Genomic DNA, 15,583 nt, shown 5'->3' on the forward strand with positions numbered 1-15,583 from the left:
GGCCATTCAAAGAACACTTGATTACAGATTCAAACAGCAAGACAAGAAATTTCCAAACAAAAATGGCAAGTTACTACTAACATCAGGACTTCCGCCATCGTAAGGGCATCTTCAATGTCAACCCCCGAAACACTATTTGTAGGTGGACATGGATTTCAGGAGCCGGCCTTTCGACCATGTCACTTAAACGTTTGTCTTTGTATAAATCTTGTACGCGGATATGTATCTCTATCATAGCTTTTTTAGGTCCAGAATTTCACATGCCGGCAATCTCACTCTTCATATAAATCTTGTAAATTAAGATAGAAAAGGCATTAAATTTGCTTCACAAAGTGTTATATTGATTAAAAATATTATAAACAACAGTAGAAAACATGATGCAAAATGAACGTATCAGTCAGCCCGGACATTTGAGTCCTGTTTGAGGCGCCCATCTGGGTCAGATTTTCGGGACCGGTCAGTGACCGGGCGGGCCGCCCGGCCGTTTGTGCAGCCCGCCCGACGTTTGTGCAGGGTTTGGGGCGCCCGGGTGTAGATGCTCTTATAAGAAACAACACAATTCTTCCATAAATAACATGCGAATATTCCTAGTACAACAATAGTTCAAATATAAATATTACATCTGAAATACTAGGATGTTCAACAAGTTTTTCGAATTCATTGATTTCAAATTCAACGACACTGGAGTCATAATCCACACATGTTGTCCCACGCACTATGCCCCTTGAGTTTCATCCAATAATTTATGAACATACATGACCTGCCCACGGTTCTGTGGTATAGCCAAACCTGATCATTGGTCGGGCCAGGTCGGGTTCGGGCCAGGCTTGACAAAGCCTGAAGAAAAAATCCCAAGCCCGAGCCCGGCCCGAAGTACATGAGCAGTGACATTCTTAATTAAATTAAATAATTAATCATATTTGGGATATTATTTTAATTCATTATACCTATATTTCGAGTAAAATATGTTTATATGTACATCTGAGGCTTTTGGGCCGGGCTTGGGTGAGAAAGCGGAGCCCGAGCCCGGCCTGAATGTCGGGCTTCGGGGTTCGTGCCTCCTGGACGGGTTGTCCATGAACAGGTTTAGAATAGACGCCAACGTGTCAGGGCTATACAATGTGATGATTATCAAGTTGCAACGTCTAATGCCGCCCAATGATTGGTGGAGCGGACGCGACAGGCGGTCCATCCGTCTTGGACCGTCCAGCCGGGTAACCGAGGCGTGAGTCGTCTACGCAGATTTAATGGCTCGTGTTGACCTTGAGTGTCCCCCACGACACATGACCGTGCGATGGAGGTCCAAGAGCCTCTCTTCGCACGCGGAGAACCCATGAAGATGGGCACTCCAACATGCCTTATAGGAGTCATTGGTATACTTATGGACTCAATGCGATCTTTAATCACTCAAGTACAAAATAAAGATGACCGCAAAAAAAGTACAGAATAAAGAGCCTTTAGGCTTGATCTTACCCTTGTCCGTAGCTCATCCTTAGCTCTAGGGGTTCACCTTCACTTCCCAAGTTGTACCTATAAGAACCATGCCTGAACTATACTGAAGGAAATCACTAGTTCAAGGATATGTATGTTGGTATGAATTATCAAAACCACCAAAGAGATTGGATGTGCTTTCATAGTTTCATGCAATCATCGTAATAGGATAGAGAAACAACTAAGAGTCCCTATTATAGCATCCATGATGAGGCTGATGAACTCAACACCCTCGTACGGCGGAGCAGAGGCTTTGATGCCATGATGGCTTGCAGTTAACATGGTGGTAGATCAACGAGAGCTCCTCCCACCGCCATCCTCGAGTTGCAAATTGGCTTGAAGGGCATGGTAACTAGTGCTTTTCTTTGTGAAAATGAACAAGAGGAAGATTGACGAGAGCTCCTGCCACCGCCATTCTCGAGTTGCAAAGTGGCTTGAGGGCGATAACTAGTACTTTTCCTTGCGAAGATGAACAAGAGGAAGATCGACGAGAACTCCTGCCACCGCCATTCTCGAGTTGCAAAGTGGCTTGAAGGGCATGATAACTAGTGCTTTTCTTTGCGAAAATGAACAAGAGGAAGATCGACGAGAGCTCCTAGCACCGCCATTCTCGAGCTGCAAAGTGGCTTGAGAAGCACGATAACTAGTGCTTTTCTTTGCGAAAATGAACAAGAGAAAGATCGAAGAGAACTCCTGCCACCGCCATTCTCGAGTTGCAAAGCGGCTTGAAGGGCATGATAACTAATGCTTTTCTTTGCGAAAATGAACAAGAAGAAAAACGACGAGACCTCCTGCCACCGCCATTCTCAAGTTGCAAAGTGGCTTGAGGGGCATGATAACTAGTGCTTTTCCTTACGAAGATGAACAAGAGGAAGATCGAAGAGAACTCCTGCCACCGCCATTCTCGAGTTGCAAAGCGGCTTGAAGGGCATGATAACTAATGCTTTTCTTTGCGAAAATGAACAAGAAGAAAAACGACGAGACCTCCTGCCACCGCCATTCTCAAGTTGCAAAGTGGCTTGAGGGGCATGATAACTAGTGCTTTTCCTTACGAAGATGAACAAGAGGAAGATCGAAGAGAACTCCTGCCACCGCCATTCTCGAGTTGCAAAGCGGCTTGAAGGGCATGATAACTAATGCTTTTCTTTGCGAAAATGAATAAGAAGAAAATCGACGAGACCTCCTGCCACCGCCATCTCGAGTTGCAAAGTGGCTTGAAGGGTGGGATAACTAGTGTTTTCCTTTGCGAACATGAACAAGAGAAAGAAAGGTGTGCGGTTGTCCGTGCGCGTATGCTTAGATATTTTGTTATTTTTGTCTTTTTTTCTTTAGAAAAGTACAATATGCCCATTTTATTAACTAACTAATTGAGGTTAAGTTTATTTTTAATCTACGATCTTTTATTAGGAAGCCAAAACAATTGGCAAGCATTCAAACCTAGCCAAAGCTGCAGGCCAGATCATCAAGCAGGCAACCAAACGGCTGTCTGCGGAACGTCTAAGGGCAGGTACAATGGTGGCATATGAATACATATGCCCCATGACAAAAAGTAATTTGAGGCACCTACATTTATTTTTTCTCCCCAATGCAAGCTACCACTAGTGGGCCTCATTAAGAAAATAGAAAATAAAGACTCTAGTACAGATGCATGTCTATTTTTCACTCTAACCTTTTCAGTTTTTGTCACCGGACCATACTTTTTCTCTTCAAGCACCCGCCTCCTGGAAAAGATCCTGCTTCCTTATCTGAACCTACTTTACATCATATCCGATCCTACGTGACATTTGAGGCATCACCTTGAGGCTATGCATTGTACATGCCTAACACAGTTGAAATATACAGACCCTTGGACACGAACACAAGAAGACAAAACTAAGGTTATAAGTATCTAACGTACAATTCAATTATTAAGGATTACATAGACGTCGACAGCGTAGAAACTTTCCCCCTACCTCTAATCCTCGCCGCTCACACAAATATCTAGTTCTGCTCCCTTAGATATTTGTGATTATTTTTTAACAAATATCTTGTACCCGTGGAAAATCCTTGCAAATTACACTCGGGAGAACGCTCATGGATTATGCTGGTTTTCAACAAGTACTACTATTACTAGGAAATTTACGGACGTTGACGGCCGAACAAATTCCTCCCCATACATACATACATACATACATACATACATACATACTTCTTTCGTTTCAAATTACTCGTAATAAAAGTGAATGTATCTAGAACTAAAATACATCTAGAGACATCTATTTCTGTGACGAGTAATTCGGAACGGAGGAGTACATACCAGCAGCTCACAGAAACACACATACACCATAGTAGTTCCTCTTACGCTAAGTGGAAAGGCAGGATAATTCTAAAATCGGAAGCAGCCAAACAGGTGACAAGCACATGCGAGGTCAGGGGAAAGGAAAAAAAAAGGCGAGCAGGCCACTGCCCGCACGACCCCACCTCACCACCCATCTGCATGCGTGCATCTGTCCAACCCGCGCCACCCCACCAGTCCCTACCCCAGGTTTCCAGAAACTACACGAACGAATATCTCCTCCTCCCTTCCCTTCCACCCCGACGGACGCGACGACGGACCGGACCCCAAACCCCCAAACCCCCAATCTATACACGTAGGGCGAAAATAAATAAAGATCGTCGTAGGGCTCCCTCCCTCCCCTCCCCACGCCACGACGTGTCCCCGGCCCAACGCCCCCGCGAGACACCTCGCCTCCCGCATGCCTGACACCGTGCCTCCCCGCCCGCCGCGTGTAACGCTCCGTACCCCGCCTTTATCCCCGCCTCCCGTCGTCCCCTCTCGCTGACGGTGGGCCGGGGGGTTGGGGTGGGGGTGAAGTGTCAGTGGGGGGCGAGGGGTGGCTGCCCCGCTAACGGCGTCAGTTAGTTCGTACGACCGCGCTGTTACTCCGGCCGTGGCCTGGGTGTTTATAAGCGCGCGCCGCTTGGTGTTCTTCTCCACAATCCGTCCCACACCCACCCACAACAAGGCCACAAGCCTCCGCCTCAGTCCTCCACTACCAGATCTCTTCTTCCTTCCCCTAGAGCAGAGCAAGCAGAGCAGCGCCAAGACATGATGATGATGAGCGAGGGAGTGAGCGTGCCGCCGTGGGGCAACCACCTGCCCGTGAGCGGCGTCGACGCCGGCGGCGGCGGCGGAGGCGACGAGACGCCGTTCCTGTTCGCGGCGCTGCGCCAGTACCTGCCGTGCAACGACCTTGTCGGCGCGGGCGCGGGCGCGGGCGCCGAGGACGAGGACGAGGCGGCGGCCATGGCGGCCGCGGTGGACGCCTACGCCTGCGACGAGTTCCGCATGTACGACTTCAAGGTGCGCCGCTGCGCGAGGGGCCGCAGCCACGACTGGACCGAGTGCCCCTTCGCGCACCCGGGGGAGAAGGCGCGCCGCCGCGACCCGCGCAAGTACCACTACTCCGGCACCGCCTGCCCCGACTTCCGCAAGGGCGGCTGCAAGCGCGGGGACGCCTGCGAGTACGCGCACGGCGTCTTCGAGTGCTGGCTCCACCCGGCGCGCTACCGCACGCAGCCCTGCAAGGACGGCACCGCCTGCCGCCGCCGCGTCTGCTTCTTCGCCCACACCCCGGACCAGCTCCGCGCCATGCCGTCCCAGCACTCCAGCCCCCGGAGCACGCCCCTCTCGCCGCTCGCCGAGTCCTACGACGGCTCGCCGCTCCGTCGCCAGGCGTTCGAGAGCTACCTCAGCAAGAGCATCATGTCCTCCTCGCCCACCAGCACCCTGCTCTCCTCCCCGCCCAAGTCGCCCCCGTCCGAGTCGCCGCCATTGTCTCCCGACGGGGCCGCCTCCTTCCGCCGCGGCTCTTGGCCCGGCGTCGGGTCGCCCGTCAATGACGTCCTCGCCTCGCTCCGCCAGCTGCGCCTCGCCAAGGCGCAGGCGTCCCCGTCCGGTGGGTGGGCCGGCTACCCCACCTCCCCTGCCGCCTACGGCTCGCCCAAGGCCGCCGGCCTCTACAGCCTCCCCACCACCCCCATGGGCACCCAGACTAGCGCCTCCAGCTTCATGGCCAACCTGGAGCCACTGAACCTCCGCTTCATCGACGACGAGGAGCCAGTCCAGAGGGTGGAGTCCGGGAGGGCGCTCCGCGAGAAGGTGTTCGAGCGGCTGAGCCGAGACGGTGCCGCGCCCCGCAGCTGCGAGGTCGTCGGTGCCGGAGCAGGAGGCCCCGACGTCGGCTGGGTCTCCGACCTGATCAACTGAGGCAAGCCGTTCTTCGAAGTTCATTTTGGGACGAGGCGCTCGACAAGATTTCACGGCGGAGGTGGCGGTAAGAAGAGAAGAAAAATGGCCCCCCAAAAAAATATCCACGAGTTTCTTTTGCTATTTCCAGTTGCTGCAAATTCCTGTACATAGCTGCTATCTATCTCCCATGTGAATATTCCCGGTTGGTTGGCGGAAGGGAGGCAAGATGAAGATGAAGATGGATGGATGGGTGGATTTGTTTTGGGGTTCTTGAGGAAGTGTAGGAATTTACCCAAAAAAATGTTACCAAAAAAAGGAGGGAAGAGATGGATTGGAACTTGGAAGGCGGCGGTGGTCCGTCCTCTCTGTGGATAGGTGCTGAAGCATGGATGGATGGTGAAGATGAGGTTGGAAGGTGGACTTGATTCCTGTGATTACCGGTGCTGGTGTTTGTTTATCGTCGTCCGAAGACCGATTTCGACCGCCCTCTAGTTGATTTCACATTTTGTTAATTATTAATGTAATCTCCTTCGTAAGGATGATGATCCCCCACAGCATATTTTGTACCTTAGCTGCTTAGCAGCCTTTAATCCCTGTTCATCCAATGGCGATGAACGAACTCCCCAATGTATTTGTGTAATCCTTTGCTATTATCAAGTAAATGATGTTTATCTATATCTATCTATCAGTAAAGTAAATATTCCCGGTTACTCTTTTACCCCTTTTTCTTGTGTTGCACGTCTTGCTACATCTATCTATCTCTTCTTTCCAGCAAGTAAAAGTGGGAATGAAATGTAATGGTCGAGTGTGATTGTTCTTGGCGCTTGCGGTGACGTGGTGGTGACCGGCGCGCGTGTCCGGCGACGGTTGAGGCGGCATGGTCGACAATGGTGGCTGCGGAGCTCGGATGGCTGTGAGCAGTATGGGGGCGATGTGGGCGTGGAACCCCCCATGAGAGAGACCGGCGGGCGGGCGAGCGCGACGGCACCGGAGTGGCCACCTGGTCGTTTTCCCCTCGGGTGCGCTGGCCCTGCCGGGAGGGGATTGGTACAGCCGGCGGCGTGCGCGTCGTCCCTGTCGCCGTCGCACATGCCAGCCAAAGATCTTCCTTTTCTCGGGGTCGATCGGGCATCGTAGTACATGGCGGACTTTCTTTGGTAGTGCTCCGCTTCCTTTTCTCGGTTGTACTCCGCTCGGAGTGGTACGTTTCTGTTTCGCCTTATTTGGTTGCTCTTGCGTCACGTCACGTATAGTTATGGCGTCGTAGATTCAATCGGTAGTTCTTGCGTGACCGAGCTTGATCCGGACCTCTTCTCGCGTCGCTCCTTGCCGGACATGTGTTCGTCTCCGACGACGACGTAGCGGAGTCGGAGTGATCGAGCGACTGGACCGGGGCCGGAGGAATGTCGCGCCACCACCCCAAATCTCGGAGATCTAGCGCCATCAGAGGGGAGGAGGTGGAATGATGGGGTGGTGGCGTGTCCGGAGCCGGAGAGCGACGTGATGGGCGCGGCGACTCTTCCTCACTCGCCCCGCGCCGCGCGGCACTCGATCGATCGGATCGGTTCGGCTTGGCCTGGCATGGAGCAGCAGTACTGGAGTGGGGCCTCGCGGCCCGCGGCGTGGTGCGGGCGTCCTCGGCGACTTTTGCATCGTGTGGTCGAGGAAGCCCCGAGGCCTGTCCGGTTCTACGAGACAGCGGCCACAGGCAGAGCCTTCTTTATCTTCTTTTCCTTCCGCCCCCTCTGTTCCTTCTCCAGCTTTCATTCCTCGGTTTCCAGCTCCTTCTTTTTCTCCAAAAATCGTTCCGTCGCGCTCACGCACCAGCCTCGCTCAGTACGACTGCAAACATCGTAGTAGTAGTAGATGGCGACGATTCAGGTTCTATCTGTATCTCATAGCAGCAGCCTCTTGTACGATTGTGCTATCCCACTCTACACCATCTTCCGGAGCACCGGGGAGTACCATTCCATCCTTGTGAATAGAGCAAGGCCACGAGCAAGAGAAAACCTGAGGTGGAACTGAACTGAACGCGACCCTTCTTTTCAGTTCAGATGCCGAAGCCACGGCATCATCAAAACGCGCAGAGGGGAGGGGCCTACGGCGAGCGCCAACTCATAATTACCTGCACCCAAAGGCAAAGTCAAAGATAATTACCTGCAACGAAAGCCAAAGGCAAAGTAACAGTGGACGCAGCAGGCACAGCATTGGAGAAGTGATAGTCATTTGCAGGAGGAAAAGAGAGAGAGAAATGATGGTAGTGGTTCAGATGCAGACGCCTGCTCGATTGCTCTGCTCACCACGGGTTCTTTCCCTTTCCTCGCTCGCCACATTCACGGCGTTTGGTTGTGGCGTTGGTGCAGTCTCGTCTTTTCGCTCGCTGGGTTGAAATGCGTAGGCCCCCCTTCACCTACCACGATCAGTCGATTGCTTGCTGCTCCATTGAGGATCTCTTTGGTTCACTGTAGTGATGAAGAACACTTGAATGGAAAAAACACATGATTGTTGTGCTGCATCCACCTGAATCCTGCATTATTGAATGGGTGTTTGGTAGTGCACATCAAAAGGACACACCCAATAGGTTGGAACAGAGGGGAATTTTTCTGTAAATTTACTAGTGTAAATGGATGTATCTAGATGTATTTATTTCTAGATACATCCATTTCTGCTACGAGTAATTTCGAACGGAGGAAGTATAATTTATTCTTCGTTGTTCCAGTTAAGAGTCTTCATTTTGTATTCATCGTAAAACCTGAATGGATCGGAAACTTTCTAGCTATTAGATTGGATTTTAATTATCTGATAGTAGAAATTTCAGGAAGGGAAACAAATACAGACACAAGTATATCGAAGAGTTAATTGCATAGATAAAAAATCTTAGACTTTCCAGTACATAAAGACAAGGCCCGACGACTCACATTTATTACATTCATAGTCCAAAAGAACATTTCCATCATAACTAACGGCCTGTTCGGCTTTCCGCCGTGGAGCGCGTATTTTCCAGCTCCACTATTTCAGTCTGCAGCTCCGCGAGCTGAGTCTGGAGCGGAGGGACTCCGAACGCTTCCTAAGTGCATTCTTGATGTTGTAGTCTTTGGTGTCAGTAATCCTCACACATTGGGGCCACCTTCTTCTTGCTTGTGCCCTCATTGTCTCCCTTCTTCTTTGGATTGGAAAGTTTCTTCTCAGTAGTATCCTTGGGAGCAATTTTTGAAATGGTAGTGTTCAAGTTCGTAACTATATTCCCAGCAATATGACGAGGATTAGAATTACAAGCCACAGAACAGACACTGATTTTGGAGGAAATTTGGATATGGAGATAATGGGTCCGCCTTGAGATCAAGAAATAAAGTTGGGAGTGATTCTAAGAAAGTGCAATTTGGCAAAATGTAGGTGGGAGGGGAGTATACGATGTTCAATGGAATGACGTAGGGTTGAAGAGGAAGGTCGTCTTTGGCGAGCTCACCGGAGAGATAACCCTGGATGGGGAAGGTGGGGAAGCACAAGAGTGGGGAGCAGTATGCGAGGTACGTAGGTGTCCTGCAGTAAAAGACCTCAAATCACTTGCAATGGGTCTAGGGCAGCTCTATTCGTCGTCTCGGAGGGGGCAAACGTTGATTACTCCCTTTAGACATAATCTCGGAAGCAATGGGCTGATTTGGAACAATAGAGAAAGGAGCCAAAATCATAATCTCCCAGTGGCCATTCTTGGACCGACAATTGGCAATAACATGGCCAAAACCATTTACAACCCCTACATTTGATCCGATTTTGGTATCTGGGCCTCAAGTGACCATAATCCAAACACCGGACAAAGAAATCCCTACATGGGTCTGGGCCGAACCAAGAGAGGTAAGGTGAGGCTTGAGAGCATTCAGGGCAGAATTTTGAAAACCCTAAGATCTCGCCCGACCCAAGGTGATGTTGTTGGGAGTAGTTAAAGTTGACGAAACATAAGCTTGATGACCATCAAAGTGGTCAAAGACTGAATTATCCCGATTAACGCTAGAGCTTGCAACAATGGTTGATCACCGAACATTCTAGGAACTTGGACAACATCTGCATATTATCTATGATCTTTAGACCTTGAAATAACCTTCCTTCCTTGACCAAATTCATGTTGAAAACGCTGATAATCACTCCTAGCGTCTCGATCATGAGATCCCTAGAGGAAAAAACTCAAACTAACCAAATCATTGGTAATATTACACCCTTTGATGATAAAAAAACCACATTGCAAGAAGAAACACGGAGTTCAAAAGACCAAATTTGGAGACTCTCTGCTTTGAAACGAGAAGCATGACCACCAAAGTTAGATTGAAGAATGAGACTAATCGAGTCTCTATTTAGTTACATGGCAGCCTTCCTAGGGTTTCTCTTTCCCTCCTCCATCTCTTGGCGGCTAGGACAAACTTTCCCCTCCAAACTTGCCAGCGAGCCCGTGGATTCGCCCTCCCCTTTGCCTGCCGCTCCGGCGGCCGATGGCGAGGAGGGGAATCCTGGTGCACAAGCTCCGGTTAGTAGTTTAGGTTAGGTTTTTAGTCCTCGCAGGTGCGGCGCTCGGATGAATGGCGGTGCTTGTTCTTTGAGTTTTGTCTTCCGGGCTTTGATCCTCCTCGAGTTCGTCCATCTGGACATGGTCAAGGAGCTCCGGCGTAGATTCCTACCATCTTCTTTGGGTGGTGAGGTTAGGGTTTTTTGTCGTGTGGCGAGATTCTGCGTCAGTTATATCAGATCTATTCAAGGGTTCGACGACCCCGACGACGACTGCGATCTCCTTAGGGACACGTGCAAGAAGACTTCCCGGCTGTCATCGACAAGGTCAAGTCGGCTCCGATAAGGGAGCGGCGACAGCGGCGCGTCGGCGGCTTGTTCTGATGGCGGTAGTGATTGTTTGCTGGTCTCGGTATCTTGATGTAATTTTTATTACGTTTGAGGTGTTTTCTACTTCCAGCGAACTTTGGTAATAGATCTGAATCATTTTCAAAAAAAAAAAAGTCTATTCAGTTGCTGTTTCGATCACGAGAACCGTGCCACCAGCGAAAAACCCATGTAATTATTCCCCTCAAGGGAACGACAAGCCAAGAGGAAAGGACGAGGGATCAAAGATGAATTGGGTGGCTGCCGTGATCAGGGTGATCAACGGCAGGAAGCGGTGGCCGCTACGGTCGAAGTGGCCAGCGACGCTAGGCAGAGGAGGAGGCACTATTTCAACTCGTCTTTGCTCTCAACTATTAATGACAAAGTTCGCTCGTTGGAACATTGCTAGAGGTCACACTGCCGTGGTTCAGTGAACACAAAGATTACACAGAATGGTTTATACATAGTTTGGTCTTGCCGATGGCCACCGTTCAGTCGCCTCTGGCCATGCGTATGGCGCCGCGTACGAGAGAGATGGATGCATCTTCTTGAAGATAACTCGGATCGTCTGTTTATCTGAAAATAATAATACTCAGATCATCTCTTAAAAGAAACCTGTTACATTAAACATATAAACTTGTTGAGAGCTTCCGGATCACATATCCTGAGAGTTGAGATCATCTGACTTGGCTTGAATGCAGGCCAGCGGGGATGCGATAAAGCCGCGTAAATTCTGGCGTGCGAAGAACGTGACCCAAGTCGGCACCGACGCGTAGTACTACATACTACTACCCCCGATTGATTGCCGCGCTTGTGGCCACGATTTGGTTGCCGCTGGATGTGCGACAAACTGCAAGGACGGAGGAGTCTACCCCATCCCATGTACGGAGTACGCGCCAAGAAAAGATCTCGACGCCGCGCCACGCAAGCCCCCAGTTAAAGATCTCTCGAGCCGAGGTTATCCACACCCATCCATCCATCCACCACCCCACTTGCCGGTGAGGGGGTCGCCGTCACGTGAGACGGCGAGAGCAACGGCGGCGCTTTCCGCCGTGGCGGCACCACCCAGCGTACGGCACCTTGTTCGTTTCCCCGGCCCGGCCGGCCGGGAAAGCAAGCAGATCTCCCTCCCTCTGATTTCCCTACCTGATGAAGATATGGAGTTGTTTGGATTCCAACGAACTTCAAACCTTTCATGGCGATAATAATCAAGTGATTAATATTGAACAGAACCTGTATTCTGCTGCATGCTACACACTCCCCAGCAACTGTAAGCAGAGTTGATGCCTTGGCAAAATATCTGCTGCTCCGTGAGTCTTTGCTTTAAGTAACGAGCATAGCATCGCATCGGTCACGTGGGAGGGTGGTTCGGGCGGTACGTCTATCTACTTAACCATCATCGCCGGCCTTAATACAGTACGCTCCCCGGCCGATTCGAGCAAAGCGACAAAGCACGTACAATTTGACCAACTTGCCTTGCGGCTGCAGGCCTACCACCGCTCCGGAAAAGCAAAGCTCACGCGCTGGATCGAGGACGCCCTAAAAGATCTAGAAATGTCTTGGGTCGATGGAGCTGTGCTGCCACGGTACCGGCACCATGCCTTTACGTACCATGGCGCTTTGCTCGGCTTGTCGCGTTGCGGCCCGGCACAGTTGGTGTACCGGATAAGGCCTGGTCGAGCCAGTGAACATGGACAACAATGGCGATGGATGGAGCGTCGGGTGCCCGCACCCGTACTCCTGTAGATGGATAGGCTGGGCCATGGTCACGCACTCATGTGACATCGACTAGGACGGCGTCCGCAACCGGCGCGCGCAACGCTACAAAACTTTCTCTGTGTCACTATGCCAGCCGTGGCATGGCGTCGTCGGGAGCGTCGTGTACGCGCCGTGCGGAGCCGCGGGAACAACGGCGAGATCATGACAAAACCGTGTACTACGTAGGTACGTACCGGGAGCCGCTCGACGACCCATGCGACGGGATAAGATCGAGCTGCAGTTCATTGCGCTTTTGCAGGGATATGGTTTGACTTGGAGTAGCAATCCTGTCCTGTTCGGCCGAAGACGAGGTGGACACATCTCTTGGCAACTCCGCCAGGCCGCCTCGATCGGCCTCCAATGGGTTTTGGGCTCCAACTGGTCGAACCCTAATAAAAAATAATAATCGTAGAACACACGATTTGATCGACTCGTGACCAATGAGCCTGTACGTACGTACAGCAGCCGCACATTTCGCCTTCGCCGGTGGTTGGCATGAGTCCAGAGCAAGCCGGAGAAGATGGGTTTCTTGCTCCCTGAATCTCGACCGGCGTCCGTCAAATCGCACGAAATCTGGCTGCTGCAGAGATTGTATACCGCACTGCCCAAAAGATTTCGTGGTTGGCAGCTGGAGTACTCCTCTTGTGGTAGTGGAGTAGGCTGTGTGTGTCTGATGGGACGGACTGGAAAAGACACGCACCACAAATGCAGTAGTAGGAGAATACACAAATGCACGACGCCTCCAGACAAGACAGCGCCTACGATCATGACCAGCCCAGACAGTGCATAGGCTTGCGCACGCAAGGAGCAGGCAGTTGTATCCGGGGTTCTCAACTTCCCCGTCGTGGGTCTGTACGGTCTGCACTAGTTCATGCTCAAGGGTTTCCAGGGGTCTCAACTCAAGTAGGTACTTCATCTCCAAAAAGAAAAAGAAAAAAACTCAAATAGGTATTTCGGTCAAAAGCCTCGTGACTGACCAGTGGCCTTGTTTCCTTTTTAATCTTTGTGAGCTATGACCAATGGCGCTGCTAAAATTACGCAACTAATGTATCCGTACTATATAGTATACTAACGCCGGACTTTTTTTAGCATGGTAAACGAACATTTTTCATGATAAATTATAATATCATGACTCGTGAGAATGTCAATTCTCTTTAGTAAATAAATTATGGCAAATCCTTGCCATGTTCAGTTTTTTCCTTGAATTTGCCTTGCTTGCTAAAAGAATTTGTCATCCTCACGACAATATAATTTGCCATAGAAAGCGTTCAGTTTGCTATGGTAAAATAAAAAACTGACGTTAGAGTTGTAACATTTGCGTAATTTTAAATAGCGGTTTTTGAAAGGCGTTTTTAAAAGGTAGTCCTCCGTAAAAAAAATATAAGAGCGTTTAGATCACCGTACTACCTTCAAATAGTGTTTGTTGATGTATTCTTATCTTGTGGTAGAAAAGCACCAAAATTCGATATTGTCAACCGTTGGATCAACTTCTTGGCCGTACCGGATTATGTAAACGTCCAAAGCAAGTTCTAAACCTCAAGCTTTGTCACGCTTGCAAGAGTAGCATAGCACACTCACCGTGCATTCTCGCCTCCTACTGCCTTAGGGCATCTTAAACGGCGACTCATAAATTTCCTCCTGCATTCGTCGGTGGATAGGAATGACCAGTCCGCAGATATGGATGTGGGAAGCTGCCATCCAACGCTGTCCGCATACAGTTTAACAATAACTGAAATCAGCAGGACGAAATTCGTGCAAACTAAACGGAGTGGATTTCATTAAAACTAAGATAATTTGTACATATAGTCCGGTGAACTAAAAACCTATAAAATAAAACGCTAAACTACTCTATACTTGACGGTGACCTTGTAAGTCATGTCGGACTGGCCGACGGCTCCTCCTCCATCATCGTCGCTCAATCCGGCGTTGGAGCCAGGTTTCGGGCGGCGAAAGGTGGCGCCGTGACGACAGGGCTTCCCGGCAGCCGCCTGACGCTCGCGGATGATCCTCTCCGCTTCCTCCTGCGCATGTGACTATCGAGAACGTGGGCTGGGGGGGGGGGGGAGGACGGCGGTCCTTTGAGGAGGCAACATTGCCGGCAGCGATCTCGCCGAGAGACCATTCCTCACCGTACTTGGTCATCTCCCCGTCGAGGCGGCGAAGACGACGCTTGGCCGTCTCCCACGTTGTCAAGGAGCGGTCCAAGGCCCATACGTACGCCAGTTCCGTGTCCGCCATGATATGTGGCGGTGGGATGTCGGAGTCCGCGAATTTGGACCGGCGCGTCGCGTTGCGCCTGTCCCACCGACGCTGCTCCCTATCGGTGTACTCCTGCGCCATCATGGCGCTCTGCAACGACGAACATTTGCCGCCGCCCCCGCCACTGCCGAGGTAGTGGAGAATGTGATCGCGCGCTTTCGTCGCAATCGCATTGGATAGGGGCGGCGGCGCGCGATGCTCCTCCTTGACGTGTCGGGCCAGCGGAGAGAGCCGCTCCTCCTTAACGCGCAGGGACCGCGGCAAGAGACGCTCTTCCTTCACGCGGCGTCCGATTTGGACGCCAGGATTGCACGACGGAGAGCGTCGAGGGGATGCCGGCTCCGGCTTCACGGGAAGGAGCGCCCTCGGTGGTGGAGCCTGGTCGTTCAGGTGGAGCACGGAGCGACAGAGCATCAACTCCATCTACTCCTCGTACTCCGCGTCAATGGCGGCGTACACCTGACCCGCCACCGCCGACGCGGACTGCTGCTCCTGCTGCGACGGTTGGTCCTCCTTGTCGCCGAGGAGATGACAATCTCCGTCTTCATCGAGGAGCCACTCGCCGATGAGGATGACGACCCCGGAGTTCGAGGGTGGCGGTGCCATGATCCGCCGGAGCGTGTCCTGGAACCGCCGCCTGCCAGCGCCAAGGCCCACGAATTTCCCATCACCGGAGTTGTGGAGGGAGATGGGCGGGGAGAGGGGAGGAAGAAGAGGAAGAGAAGATAGATTGCAATGTGGACGACACATGAGCATGGCTTTTATAGCCACGGCAAGGCCCTGCGAAGGGTCAGTCAGCCGCTGCAATGCGGCGCAGCGGCCGTAGTTGGTTACTCAGGAAGTTACATCTGCATTGAAGCGACGGCTCCCGAGAGGCCATGTCGGTCTACGCCGCCCTCCCTCTGGTCACATCGCAGCATCAATGCTGTCCACAGCGTGCTCTGAGCCGGCATGAATGCAGCACGGTAAGCGGCGTGTGCATTG

The 15,583-nt window shown here is 51.4% G+C and overlaps 1 protein-coding gene across 1 annotated transcript; it reads left to right on the forward strand.

Annotated features, from left to right (window-relative positions):
• The first annotated feature begins 4,453 nt into the window (after positions 1–4,453).
• LOC125542907 (zinc finger CCCH domain-containing protein 2-like) lies at positions 4,454–6,397 on the forward strand. The gene has a single exon (XM_048706132.2). It carries the CDS (start codon positions 4,580–4,582, stop codon positions 5,738–5,740), a length of 1,161 nt encoding a protein of 386 aa, XP_048562089.2. The 5' UTR covers positions 4,454–4,579; the 3' UTR covers positions 5,741–6,397.
• The last annotated feature ends 9,186 nt before the right edge of the window (positions 6,398–15,583 follow it).

Source organism: Triticum urartu, chromosome 3A, assembly GCF_056163025.1.
Source record: "Triticum urartu cultivar PI428250 chromosome 3A, HENAU_Tu73, whole genome shotgun sequence".
NCBI classification, from domain to species: Eukaryota; Viridiplantae; Streptophyta; class Magnoliopsida; order Poales; family Poaceae; genus Triticum; species Triticum urartu.